The sequence below is a fragment of the Gopherus flavomarginatus genome, chromosome 3, assembly GCF_025201925.1.
Source record: "Gopherus flavomarginatus isolate rGopFla2 chromosome 3, rGopFla2.mat.asm, whole genome shotgun sequence".
Taxonomy (NCBI): Eukaryota; Metazoa; Chordata; order Testudines; family Testudinidae; genus Gopherus; species Gopherus flavomarginatus.
In genome coordinates this window covers 199159733-199174773 of record NC_066619.1, presented here as the reverse complement: position 1 = coordinate 199174773, position 15041 = coordinate 199159733, and the positions used below count along the sequence as shown (strand labels likewise).

At 37.3% G+C, this 15041-nt stretch overlaps 1 protein-coding gene across 3 annotated transcripts in view; it reads right to left on the bottom strand.

The window, feature by feature from the left end:
- The window catches only part of ARHGAP10 (Rho GTPase activating protein 10), a 248895-nt gene that overhangs the window by 98756 nt on the left and 135098 nt on the right, over nucleotides 1-15041 (bottom strand). For all 3 annotated transcript variants that reach the window (XM_050946362.1, XM_050946365.1, XM_050946364.1), the window contains exons 9-12: nucleotides 14508-14614; nucleotides 12607-12701; nucleotides 5747-5828; nucleotides 4365-4407 (exon numbers count right to left, since the gene is read on the bottom strand). In XM_050946362.1, the coding sequence (XP_050802319.1) occupies nucleotides 4365-4407; nucleotides 5747-5828; nucleotides 12607-12701; nucleotides 14508-14614 (327 nt within the window). The remainder of the gene's footprint in view (nucleotides 1-4364; nucleotides 4408-5746; nucleotides 5829-12606; nucleotides 12702-14507; nucleotides 14615-15041) is intronic.

Here is a 15041-nt window from a genome sequence, read left to right as displayed (position 1 = left end):
CTTTCTTGGTAGAAAGTAATATCGCACCTAACCCTACAGACAGGGCTCACTCAGGCCAAACTGAGGAAAAATTCCAGGAGTAGGCACCTTTGTTACATTTTCTAGAGAATTTTTTCTTTTTTGCTTTCTTATATTTGTACAGAACCCATCCTGCAAGCACTTGCTACAAGGTGTAGTGACTTCAGGGAGTCTATTCACAGTAGTAAGTCTTTGCAGGATTGGACCCATAATTAGACACACATGTTGGCAGGAGAAGAATGTGGTTTAAGATTATTTACTACAAAGCAAGGCAGACTAATCCTAAAAAATTCTCAGCTCATTGGAACATGTCCTGCAGGATCTTGAATATTTGAATACTTGCTATAAGCACTGTAGATTTTTGAAGGAAAACCCCAATTCTGAAAACACACCCATAAAACTAAAATGCGCACGGAGACTTTCTGATGGAAAACCCTCAACAAACAGCCAAAAAGACAATAACTGTATTTCAGATGTTGTTTAAATAATTCCATGATATTCCCTTTTAAAATAAAAAGTGAAAATCATATGATGAGAAGTCTCATGTGAACTTGTCATTTATTAAATAAAGGATATGACTGAAAAAATCAATTTTTAAGCTATACATTTTTAAAATTATTTTTGAACAATTTTTTAAAATTATCTCTCGAAGTTTGAAATATTAAAATATTTCAAACTTCGGGAGGTCATTTCAAGAAATTGGTTTATCAAAAATCATTATTTATAACTTTAGCTTTAAATATTTTGACAAACCTAAAAAATTGATCCAATGTCTCTTTTTTTAAAAGTATTATGTATAATGAATAAAATCTAAGAAAGTTAACCCAATTGGAGAAGAGAGTAATTGTACAGAACACATTGCGATGCTTCTCCCCTATGGAATCATTCTATCATCCCCAACAAAATATGTCCTACACAAGCCAAAAGAATTTCCCCACCACAGATTTAGGACATGTATGTGCATTTCTTCATGGCAGCTGATGAATGGACTACCTAAAACCTAATGTATTCACAGGATAATACTCGAGGACCAACTATCTTTGTGGAACTGTCTAATCCCTTTTCTACTAAATCAAAACTCATGTTCCAAATCCACATTTCACCTAAGCATCTGGTCTTCACCTTCACTGTTGGCTTGATCCTACACCATGGAAGTTTTTCCATCCACTTGAGTGGGAGCAGAATAAAGCCCAGGATTACAAAGAACACATGCATTAACCCCTGAATGCAAGGAGAATAGCTGCGTTCATTGTTGGGACGGTGTCAAATTATTATGAATTATAGTGATTGATATGAATGAATGTGGTGAACATGAGTTTGGTATGGTTTGATATGTTTGAATTTGCTAGAGGATTCTGGGAGCAGGGTTCTCTTAGCATCAGACAGTGGGTATGGAAATTTATTGAGAGTGATCAGAGGCTCTATCTGTATGTGTGTTTCAAAATGGAACTTTGAAACATATAAGCCAATGGCCAGCTCAACAAGTAAAGAAAACGCAAAAACACACAATCAGTGAGGTTGGCACAGACTGACCCAGGTCAAAATGACCCTTTAAGATGGCACCACACTAAGAGCTCAAGTGAATGATTGAGGAGAGGATAAACATCAACTGATCTTTGGTCTCTGTTTTGCTGTCCTTTCTATATTATTAATTAGAAAAACTAGTAATGAATAGGGCTGTCGATTATTTGTAGATAATTCACACGATTAACTCAAAAAATTTATCACGATTAATCGCAGTATTAATCAAACTGTTAAACAAGATAATACTAATTAAAATTTATTAAATATTTTGGATGTTTTTCTACATTTTCATATATATTTTGTATTCTGTGTTGTAATTGAAATCAAAATTTTGATTACAAATATTTGCACTGTAAAAATGATAAACAGAAGAAATAGTATTTTTCCATTCACCTCATACAAGTACAATAGTGCAATCTCTTTGTCCTGAAAGTGCAACTTACAAATGTAGATTTTTTTTTGTTTTGTTAGGTAACTGCACTCAAAAACAAAACAATGTAAAACTTCAGAGCCTACAAGTCCTACTTCTTGTTGAGCCTATCACTAAGACAAACAAGTTTCTTTACATTTATAAGAGATAACACTGTCCTCTTCTTATTTACAATGTCACCAGAAAGTGAGAACAGGCATTTGCATGGCACTTTTGTAGCCAGCATTTCAAGGTATTTACATGCCAGATATGCTAAACATTTGTATGCCCCTTCATGCTTCGGCCACCGTTCCAGAGGGCATGCTTCCATGCTTCCACTCAGATAAAGAAAATGAACATGTGTCAGTCTGCACTGCTTTGGATTGCTATCGAGCAGAACCCGTCATAAGCACAGATGCATGCCCCCTGGAATGGTGACTGAGGCGTGAAGAAACATATCAATGTTTAGCACAACTGGCACATAAATATCTTGTGACACTGGCTACAATAGTGCCATGAGAATGTCTATCCTCACTTTCAGGTGACAATGTAAATGAAAAGCAGGCAGCATGTCTATCCTCACTTTCAGGTGACATTGTAAATGAAAAGCAGGCAGCATTATCTCCTGCAAATATAAACAAACTTATATGTCTGAGCGATTGGCTGAACAAGAAGTAGGACTGACTGGACTTGTAGGCTCTAAAATTTTTACATTGTTTTATTTTTGAATGCTTTTTTTTGTACATAATTCTATATTTGTAAGTTCAATTTTCAGGATAAAGAGACTGCACTACAGTACTTGTATGAGGTGAATTGAAAAATACTATTTCTTTTGTCTTTTTACAGTGCAAACACTTGTAATCAAAAATAAATATAAAGTGAGCACTATACACTTTGTCAAGTGTCAGAGGGGTAGCCATGTTAGTCTGGATCTGTGAAAAGTTACAAAGAGCCCTGTAGCACCTTACAGACTAACAGAAGTATTGGAGCATAAGCTTTCATGGATGAATACCCAATTCGTCAAACGCATGACACTGTACACTTTGTATTCTGTGTTGTAATTGAAATCAATATATTTGAAAATGTAGAAAACATCCAAAAATATTTAAATAAATGGTGTTCTATTATCATTGAACAGTGTGATTAATCAGGATTACTTTTTTTAATTACTTGACAGCCCTAGTAATGAAATGCACACAGAGCATATTTCTGGGACATGTGACTCCTCTGACAACAAGAGGTATAAATGCTAAGAAGAGTTCGTTAGTTCACCAATTAACATCTGAAGAGGCCTGTGATGCTGTAAGACAGAAGGCCTCAGAGTAGCTAACAACCTGCTCCGAGGGACTTTTGTAGGACTTTTGAACCAGAGGGTCTCGGGGTAACCAAGACCCTTCTTCGGGAGACATTTGACAGACCAAGTAACTGAGGAGATGAGAGGAGAGGAACTGAGTCTCCATTTAGGACTGGTAGCTATACCTGCTTTGTTTGCCAATCAAGATACTGTGTAAGGCCAACATAGTTACTGTGGGTTTACGATTGGGGAATTGAGGCTTATTAGGAAGATGTATTATATAACCTTTTACTGCTTGTGTAATTCTTTCTCCAATAAACTGCTGTGCATTGAGCAAACTGAATCCGAATTTTCACTGGTACTTGTAATAATCTGCCCAGCTGTGGGCCATTAAATATCCTTTTCAACATTCATCATTACTTCTTTCTCCACCGGAAAGGGCAAATAGTTTTTTATATATATATAAAAACTATATATATATAAAAAGTTTTTTATATATATATAATGCCAGGTTATGGTTCAGATTTCGAGGATACACAAGTTTTGATTCTCACTGCTACATTAACTCACTACTCTTGCAGATCTGCAATATTTTATACTACTATATAAGAAGTTAGCCTTTATGCTCTTTTTATATGTGTGTGCAATGTGACTAAGTTATTGTTTCCAATGCCATAACATTGAACCTTGTGACTTCCATAAAAATATAATCTCAATCAGTAAAGTTTTGTTATGTTTAGAAGTAAGTTGTACCCTTAAGGCACTTATAGTATGAAATGAGTTGACATGAACAATGGGATAGTTTTTCTCAAAGCAGGCATGAACTTAGACCTCAACACTACATATATCTATGCCTGTGCTTAATTTTACTCCTGTGAGAAGAACTATTAACTTCTGTGGGACAACTTACGTTAGTCAAGTTAAACATATGCATACTAGTTTTCAGAATCAGAGCCTAAGCGATTAAAATTGAGGATTTTTTAAGTGTGTAATCCCTTGTAAAACATTTTTATCTATGCAGAATTAAAATGTTAAATATTTAATTGATATTTATTTATTAAAATGTTAACATATTTAATAAAATAAACATTAGTTTTAATAGTAGCTCCAGGTACTTACTTCCCTCCCGTCTTGTGTTGGCTCTATACAAATTGATGAACAGCTAATAGAAAAATAAAAAATGTAAGCGCCCTGCAGTAAAAAAGTTCATAAGGACAGAATCAAGATGCTTCCTGCTTAATGCCAAGTAGGCACAACTGCAGCACTTGACTGCTAACAAATACTGGGCCTCATTTGATACAGTACATTAGCCTAGAGGGGCTCAAATAACAATTTCCAGCCCATGGGGAATTCAGATATTTGACATTTGTGTTTGTTCCAAAGAGCATGAAGAGTCAAACCATCTAAACTTTTTGTGGAACAACACATTTCATTTTCGGTTAGAACAACATTAAACTGCAACCACTTAAGCTGCGACAGAGCCTTACAAGAGTTGAAGTTAAGGTGCCCCACACCCCCATTTTTCTCTACAGCAGATTCCCTGGCTGCCTGCTGTAAATTCATTAAAGATGTAATCAGGCCAGGAAGCTCATCCTAGAGAGGACATTGAAGGCATGGGGTACTTGTATTACATCTCCCAAGTGGCACCATGGCAGCTGAGGTAGATGCAAATTTTAATGTCAACCCAAACAAACAACATTTTTCAATTAGATTTTCCAGAACTATTGGCAACTCAACATTATATATATTTAACTGCTGAATTCTGTTGGGTAAATCAAGTCCTGGTGAATTATAACCAGAACATATTCAAGGCTTTAAAAAGTTTTTGCTATGATGCTTACAAAAAGGGGTAAAGAAAAGAATTTTTAAATTCACAGGAACTATCTGTTGTGACACAGAAATAATAATACCTACTATCAAGTCCCACTGTCCTTGGCTTACAAAACCTAAACCCTAGCTCTGAATACTCAAGGATAATAACACGAATAATCCAGTCCTGTATCCTAACTCTCCAACTCCATTCCATTTCTAAAGTATTTTGATATGAACCAAAAACAGGACAACTACTCAGTCATGAACAGATTAAAAAATAAAATCATTTTCAAGTAAGACTTATTATTTTCCAGTGTACAGTACATTTTAAGCTTATAGAAATATTGTCACATGACTGCTCATGCAAGTCTATTTGAATAGAATAAACTGTTATCAGCGAAAGTGATTAAGTCTGCACTAGCCATTACCTAGAATAGTGATATCATCATTGTAATGGAATCTATTTATAAAATCAATTTTTGTTGTTACAAAAATGAAACACCACAGCTTCACCACAATCTTTACAGATCTCTATACTGTGCTACTGTTTTATTTCATGGATATTCTCTTTCAGCAAATCTATCATTTTGCAGAACAATGTAAACCTGGTATACAAGGACTGCAGAAAACATGATCATCATTACACTATAGCTGTATGTGAAAAAATAATCCATATATTATATTCTTACAGCTTCTTTTCCATCCAAGACTTCCATCCACAGCTTCCTGTCCTCCTCAGAAAATGCCTGCATGGTCACAGGAGTAACAGATCTACAGGAAAACCAATAAAGGAAAATAACTACATTTGTCTTTTTATTAGCCAATCCACAGAATATCAATTTTATCTCTTTTTGAATGGCACATCCCATCACCATCACAAAATTCATTGTCCAAGAACTTTTTTTTTTTTTTGGGCTATATTACAGAACATTGTTCACTCTTGAAATTGATGTACAGTAACTTGTCATTTAACGTCGTCCCACTTAACGTTGTTTCAATGTTACGTCCCTGCTCAATTAGGGAACATGCTCATTTAAAGCTGTGCGATGCTCCCTTATATCATCGTTTGGCTGCCTGTCTGTAAGATTCTGCGGAACAGCAGTGACTTTACAAGGGAGCATCACACAAGTTCTGCTTCCCCGCCTCCTCCTCGTCCCTCCAGTGCTTTCCCCACTGCCAAACAGCGCTTAGGACTTTCTGGGAGGGAGGGGCAGGAGTGGAGACGTGAGGCTTCCCTGCTCCTCCTCCTTCCTCCAAGCACTTCGCGCTTAGGACTTTCTGGGATGGAGGGGCAGGAGTGGGGAAGTGCTGCGTCTCCGCTCCTCCCTCTCCCTCCCAGGAAGTTCTTAGCGCTGCCAAACAGCTTGGGGGAGGGGGGGGGGATGTGGTGTGCTCCGGAGAGGAGGTGGAGTGAGGGTGGGAAGAGGTGGGCCTGGAGTGGAGCGGGGACAGGAAGAAGTGGGCCTGGAGCATTCCCGGCAAAGTCCGAGCTTGTTCTTCTCCGGGGAAGCTGCCACTGCTGCTGCAAAGGTGTTTTCTAGCATCCTTGCCTGCAGCGGGCTGTGCCTGTGTGGGGTAAGCCAGGGGCACTTCCCAACCACAGTACAGTACTGTACAGTATATAATGCCTTTTGCCTGCCCCCAAAAAAATTTTCTTGGAACCTAACCCCCCACATTTACATTAAATCTTATGGGACAATTGGATTCGTTCAGCATTTTGCAGGAACATAACTACAACGTTAAGTGAGGAGTTACTGTATTGACAAATCAACTGTATCCCCAAAGTAAACAGATATTCTGCAAATTAGGCAGCCAGAAAAAAAATAACAATCCACTATACACTACTTATTTAAAGTAGAAGCTTCTTAATTTCACCAAGAGCTGAGAATTACTGAATTTTGTGAATTATAAGATCTACAAGATATAGAAGATCAGGGCTATTGTACAAAAAAATTACTTTGTTAATTGATTTGAAATGTAGAGTTCAGTTTTAATTATTTGTGCCAATACTCTATAGTATTCTAGTAAATATTCTATTGTGCATTTTATAAAGAGTAATTAAGTCTTAATATAATACCTCATTACAAAATTCAGCTATTAAAATTTTCCTAGCAAGTGAAGAAAGTCTCAGTTTTGGGATGTAGAGATTAGTAAATGGAGATTAGTTTAAATGTAACTTTTTTTTTTTAATAGAGTATGAGGGAACTTTTAAAAATGAATAATTGTGAAGCCTAGTAAAAAAAACCAAGTGTAAGGGAAGTTGACAGCTGCAATGAAACAGGAGTGGTGATGCCAGTAATTATTTTCCTGCCAATCAAAAAAAGTGTATCACATTCACCCTGCCACTGAATACCATATTTATAAATAGGATATGCCTCAATCCTTTTCATGTCTGCTTTTCAATTACTGAACTATGTTTTGGTTTTCCAAATTAATTTCAGCATAGCACTGAGCAGATAGGAATTATGGTGCCCTGCTCCCTTGCTCAGTGCATCCCTTTGGATTACACATCAGGACATAATACCCATACAATCCAGGGATTCAAGATACCGTAGTAAATGGAAGCTCCCTGCCTCAGATTTTTTTTTTTTAATTGTCCTTCCTCTGAGCCAATGCTGTCCTCAGGGGAGCCAATTATAATTATGGAAATGAACTGCAAATGGCATAAACATTTCTCTTTAGATGATATTCTATGATTCTATTAAAGTGAGGGTACTATCATTGCACATACAAGAGGCATCCTACTCCCCTGAAAAACAATGCTTCCCCTAGCAGGTATAAAAATAAACCATAAAAAAAAAAGTCTTCTGCAGAACTTTATAAAATGTGTGCATCTTATATCCTTTGTGGCTAAATGTAAGCAAATACATATATGAATAGAAGTAGTAAGATTGGGGCGGAGGGAGGGAGGGGTAAGGCAGGCTTCCCAGGCCAAACAGGCTTTTCAGGGCTTGAACTGGCCATTTAGTATTATTTAGTTTCAATCATGCTACATGTACAAAACTGAATAATTCTGCAAGGAAAAAAAAGCAGGGATATGGCTGAACTAGCAAAAGGACCACATTATATTTCAATGTCTTCTCTTATCTCCATTTTTTTAGTGAAAGTCAAAACCCAATATATCGCTTTTACATTATGAAAATGCTCCTCCTCTTCACTGGAATTATAAAAGTGAAGTGAAAGCGCTAAAACTGATTCTCTCTCTCTCTCAGCAGCATATCATGAGAATCATCCAAGTTCTGTATTGGTACAAAGCTAGTCTAGGAGAGGTATTTATTCCTTCCCCTCCTCCAAAAAGGTTGTCTACATTTAAGGTTTCATTTCTTAAAATTTGCCAGTATTATCGCAACCTGTTAAACTACTGGAATGTTAGTGCAGTCAGGGAACCTAGCCCACTCTAGAACTTCTGCCATTGCTACTTCTGGTGGAACCAAATCAACTGGTAACAATGCAGGAAACTTTCTGGTGGAACCATATCAACTAGTAACAATGCAAGGAAAAAATCTCTTGGGCAGGCAAGGTCTATTGCATCATCAGGGAATAAACTACAGTGATGAAAAGCCTCTTATCAGGATGAACAAGTGTACAGTGGGCTAGACATTTATGGAGAAGTGCAGGTATCACTGCAAAGTCAAAAAAGCATAAATGCTGCAGACACAGAAACAGTATGAAATAAGGAAATTTGTACTATCTGTTCACTGATATTAAAAATGTTAAATACTCAAACTACTCACACCTTCCACTGTCACTGTAACGACAAGTACATTAATGTTTAACTATTTCTCAAAAAATTAGAGTACTTCAAAACATTAAATAGATTCCCATAGCACAGACCCATTCTTATGTTGTACATATTTGAGAGTAGAAAAGCATCAAATGTGACACGAGACATTAAATCAGAAGAATTGGTATCTATTTGTTGTTAGCTTGAGGCAAGTTTTGGATCCCATAAAATCTACAGCTTGGATTCTAAGTAAGGGTAAAGGACAATCACAGCTTCTGTTTAAAAAAATGAGAGTTAGTTTCTTGCTAAGAGAGCTTTAAAAACAAACAGATGTCAATTTATTGCTAAACCTGAGATTCTTTCCTAGAAATTATTGGTCACTCCCTGTATCCGAGCCATGGGGACACAAAACCCATGACCAATGGTTAGTCTTTTGATTAGTTTTGTGGGGAGATCTCTGAGCAATACATGGCAGTGCTCTCCAGACTGCTATTAATGAAGCTAGGGCAGCTGCTAAGCCCATACGACAGCTGAGACAGTGCCTCTACTGAGCAGCCAGCACAGCCTTTATCCACAAGGGGAACATAAGAATGGCCATACTGGATCAGAGCAAAGGTTCATCTAGCCCAGTATCCTGTCTTCCGACAGTGGCCAATGCCAGGTGTCCCAGAGGGAATGAACAGAACAGGTAATCATCAAGTGATCCATCCACCCCCGTCACTCATTCCCAGTTTCTAGCAAACAGAGGTTAGAGAAACCATTCCTGTCCATCTTGGCTAATAGTCATTGATGGACCTATCCTCCCCAAACTTATCTAGTTTTTTTTTTTTTTTTTAAATCCTGTTATAGACTTGGCCTTCACAACATTCACTGGCAAGGAGTTCCACAGGTTGACTGTGCATTGTGTGAAAAATACTTTCTCTTGTTTGTTTTAAACCTGCTGCCTATTAATTACATTTGCTGACCCCTAGTTCCTATGTTCTGAGAAGGAGTAAAACAACACTTCCTTATTTACTTACTCCACATCAGTCATGACTTTATAGACCTCTATCATACCCCCCCTTAGTCGTCTCTTTTCCAAGCTGAAAAGTCCCACTCTTATTAATCTTTCCTCATATGGCATATTCATATTCCATATTCCATACCTCTAATCATTTTTGTTGCCCTTTTCTGAACCTTTTCCAATTCCAACCTAACTTTTCGAGATGGCGCGACCATATCTCCACGCAGCATTCAAGATGTGGGCATACCATGGATTTACATAGAAGCAATATGATATTTTCTGTCTTATTATTTATCCCTTTCTTAATGATTCCCAACATTCTGTTTGCTTTTTTCACTGCTGCTGCACACTGAGTGGATGTTTTCAGAGAACTATCCACAATGACTCCAAGATCTTTCTTGAGTGGTAACAGCCAAGTTACACCCCATCATTTTGTATGTATAGTTGGGATAATGTTTTCTAATGTGCATTATTTTACATTTATCAACACTGAATTTCCTCTGTCATTTTGTTGCCCAGTTACCTAGTTTTGAGAGAACCTTTGTAGCTCTTTGCAGTCTGCCTGGAACATAACTAGGGTGACCAGACAGCAAGTGTGAAAAATCTGGACAAGGAGTGGGGGGTAATTGGCGCCTATATAAGAAAAAGCCCCAAATATCAGGACTGTCCCTATAAAATAGTTAAATCTAGGGTGACCAGATGTCCCTATCACCCTTTAACCATCTCGAGTAGTTTTGTATCATCAGCAAATTTTGCCATCTCACTGTTTACTACTTTTTCCAGATCATTTATGAATATGCTGAAAATCAATGGTCCCAGTACAGACCCCTGAGGGACACCACTATTTACCTCCATTTTGAAAACTGACCATATATTCCTATCCTTTGTTTTCTATCTTTTAGAAAGTTACAACTCAATATCACAACAGGCAGCCTTGTGTACTGGTCACAGTGAACAGGAATTGGTTCAATTTTGCAGGGGGAAGATGGACATGAAAAATTGTTTTGCAGTATCAACCAAACATTCTCCATTCCAGCTCAGTGGCAATAAGCACATGAGACTGAAGAACTTGAAGAATTAAGTTTACACACCATGTGCCAGGTTAGAACGGCATTAATTGGCAAGCTCAGGGAGTAAGTTGGATGGGCTGGAAAGCAAGAGTCACAAAAGGACTAAGTCAGAAAAATGTTCGAGAAATATCACAGAAAGTGACAGATTACTCTGTGCATAAGGTCACAAAGAGTGTTACATCATCAGAAGACTTGCCAGAGTAACAGGGAATGGCAAAAAGCAAAGTAACATTTAAAAAAATAATCCAGCTCTCATTTTGAAACATTTTTTCTAGAATCTATGGATTTCTCCACACTCATGGAAGTGAACAGAGAGTTAGGAGTAAAAACTGTAGCTTCCCTGATGCCTGGCAGGCTACTATAAACCTGTTCCACCCTGACATAGGGCTTAATAAAGATGACAATTTGCATGTGTCAGAGACAGACAGATGCAGATTCCACATTAACCACTAAATCACGCGTAGAGAGCCCTGAAAATCTTATCCACAGACCATTTTTGTGGATTGGATACAGATACAAATTTTGTATCTGTGCAGGGCTCTAATCGTGCTGAGTAATGGGGTGTTACAGACACAAGGCACACTGGGAAGAGTCTCTACTCCAGGATATCCCCAGGATATCCAATGATGCAAGGAGTCTGGGTTATGTTTGACCATCTCATCTATAAAGCCGACCTCCAATATGCAGTTTAAATTAAGTATTTTGGAGCCTGAAACCCATAACTGGGAATTGATGAGACTCTCCTACATTCCAAGTAGCATTTCGTACTAGACCTACTCCAGTCCAGTGCAGAGAGAGAAAACTGTTTAACTAATGGAATACATCTTGGTCAAAGAAGTATTTTTATTCACAATGCCCTTCTAAACTGGACTCTCCGACCTTGTCACTGAATGAAGACCAGTTAAGGTGCAAAACATAAAATTTGACATATTTTAAAATATTAGATTTCTCTGATAGGCAAAATGAGTACATGGTTTCCTGAGTTTGAGATAAACCAGTAGAACGCAAATGGAGTCACACAGGAGAGATGGTTGCACCATTATATGGGATGTATCATGCCCTGTAATGAAAAATTTGAACAGTAGAACTCAGTGTTATGAACACATCGGGAATGGAGGATGTTTGTAACTCTGAACAAAACATTATGGCTGTTCTTTCAAAAGTATACAACTTAACACTGACTTAAAACAGTTTTAAAACTTAATTATGAAGAAGAAAAATGCGGCTTTTATACGTCTTAATGTAAATGAAACAAGCACAGAAACAATTTCCTTACCTTGTCAAATCTTTTTAAATTTTCCCTTTTTTAATATTTTATGATTAACACAGTATTGTACTGTTTGCTTTTTTCTTTTCTTATTTGGGAGTGGGGGGAGGAGGGGAGCCCTCTGCTGCTGCCTGATTGTGTATTTCTGGTTCCAAATGAGGTGTGTGGTTGACCAGTCAGTTCGTAACTCTGATGTTTGTGACTCTGAGATGCTACTGTATGTTACTTTTATATTGCCTTTGCATGCCATAATAAGGATAAATTGCCTGGTTCTAACTTAGCCAAAATGCAGCTTTGTAATATGCCTCTCATTTCAGTGACCAGCATACAACAAACCACAAGAAACTGTAATTCTCCATGGGGTTCTTCCCTCTAATGTTGAAGTCTCAGAGAACCCTGTGCATCTGAGATCCTCGCAGTGAAAGGTAGAATATTATTATTAACATTTACCCTGATGCTTTCTTTAGCATATTTTACCAGCTTACCTGTCTGCAGCTTCTATGTCAAAACAGAAACGCCTGTCTATAGTATCCACATTTCTTTTGGTACAGCATGTAAGGAGGAAAACGTCCCCATCACCCTATAAACGAGAGGGTTTTATTATATGCTTTATGTAATAACAAAACTTAAATCCAAAGCTTCTGTAAGCCATGTGATGCAACCTGAATACAGTAAACCTATATTAAAATAAAAGCAAAAGCTGGATTGAAACTGATACATGCAATGGAATTCAGTTATGGCTGCTATTCAGGTCTTTAAAATCTAAATGTGTTACTGCAGAAGTCTCAATAAACAAGGCTATTTTATACATCTTATACATCTGCAGCAATAGTGTGTCTTTTATTTGAAATTTGGCAGCTTAAAGGAATAAGAACATTGTAATAAAAAAAATCAGAACTTTACACCCATTGCAACATCAATGCAAAAATATTGTAAGAGAGACTTTCACTGCAATATTTTTCCCCAGACATGATAATATTCCAAATTCCACTTTAAAGGGCTACAATTAAAGTAGTTAGGACAAAAAAGGGACTTACAGTACCACGAAATTTGACTTTTATAGCATGTGTTATCTTCAAAACCCATCATGTGTTCATAGCACATTTGCAAATTCATCCTTATAGCATCCAAAAATCAAATACACGAAATAAACTGTGACTGAATTTCAATAAACTGCTGTATCAGAACCTGCAGCCATTAGTTTTGTGTGGTGGACAGTACATTATGCATTTTAATTAATTTTAACATTTCCAGATGCATGAAGCCTGAGTTTGAAATAATAAATTATACTGTGGAGTTCAAGAAGGGGAAATCTTCAAAAAAGGACAAATGCCAGCCAGAACAAGAAGTTACATTTTTTGGCTTAGCTGCCTTGCTGGTGTCTCTTTAGAAACTTTTTAGTGCATGATTTCATATTTAATTTGATTAAACTAAAATGGTCTATTACAGTCACAATTAGTTAGAGTGTAAATTTACAAAAGTGTCTACATGACTTAGGAGCCTAAGTGCTATAGACTTCCAATGGCATTTATGCTCGGAAGTCATTTAGGCACTTATGAAAATTTTACCCAATACATTTAAAGAAATATGTTTTACTAAGAATGATGAAAAGATCCTCCTCTCTACCAAGCATACATGGATATAATCTTTAATGGAGGTCCAAGCCCTGGGGACTATTAAAACTAAACAGGACAAAAACAGGGCAGGATGCTGCATTTACAGGAAGATTGACTGGGAGATCTAAAATGTCTTTTTCATCTTCAAATTTATTATTTCTGTAACAAAAACATATTTCACTCATACTCATGCTGTCATTTAATGCCAGACCCTGCAAGATGCTGAGTGCCCTCAATTCCCAATCACTTCAATGGGAATTAAGGGCATTCAGCATCCAACAGAGGACTGAGCCCTGAATGTTCTAGATGTTATCAAGGAAAGCTTAAATTATTTATCTGATTGTCTGTGCAAATTACATTCCATTTTAAGAATTATTTAAAAGCCTCCTAACCTAACCCCCCCGCCAGCTCTCCTGTCTGCCATGGAAGAAAAATTTGGATGGAGAGTATAAGTGAGAAACCTAATGCGACTGTACTCTCTCAATTCAAACTTGGTTATAATCAGACTAAACTTTAAATCCCCTTAGCGAAAACCACACATTTAAGGCACATTAGGTGCATTTTAGCTCTCATATATTCTCTACTTTTCCAAAACTAAGCAACTAAAACTTCCACAGAATCCTTATCTATTAAACCATTCCATTACTTTAGCTTAATGTCCTTAGAGGGCAAATTGTGAACTGCATGAAAAAGATATTTTGACATATCTTATCTAACATATCCTCTCATTTAGATACAGGGCATGAAAAAGTATAATGAAATGTACTTACAATTTTCCCTCCTGACCTGTGTTCAAATGGGATCATGGTGAACTTCTTTGTCTCCTTCCTATACATGCAATAATGTTTTACCCAACTGGAGCCAAATGGGGCAGGCCCTTAAAGAAAATCAAAGCATTAACTATGTCTTATTATTTAAAATGTTTTGTTGCTCTTCCCAGTTTACAAGGCCCCTTTCACTGACCCTTTCAAAAGTCACAGCTATAGCTTGAACTGGGCATACACATGCGGAACATGGTGCATACTCACTTCTGAGCCAGACACCATTTTTTTCCTAAACTTATGACAGTGGTATCACCAGCCAGCCAGAACCAGAGCACTAAAATCAAAAGTGCAGCTGGCAAGCTGGAACATAAAAAACCAAGCCCAGCTTGCTACTGCATCACTTCTCTCAGCAGAGACCAATTGACAATGGAACCAGCAGGAGCTGTCACTGCAGAAATTCCTGCGCTATGAGCAGTAAGGAGTCTTTACTGCTGCAACCTGACTATTTGCTGGGACAGAAACTCAGGAAGGCAGGAGTCC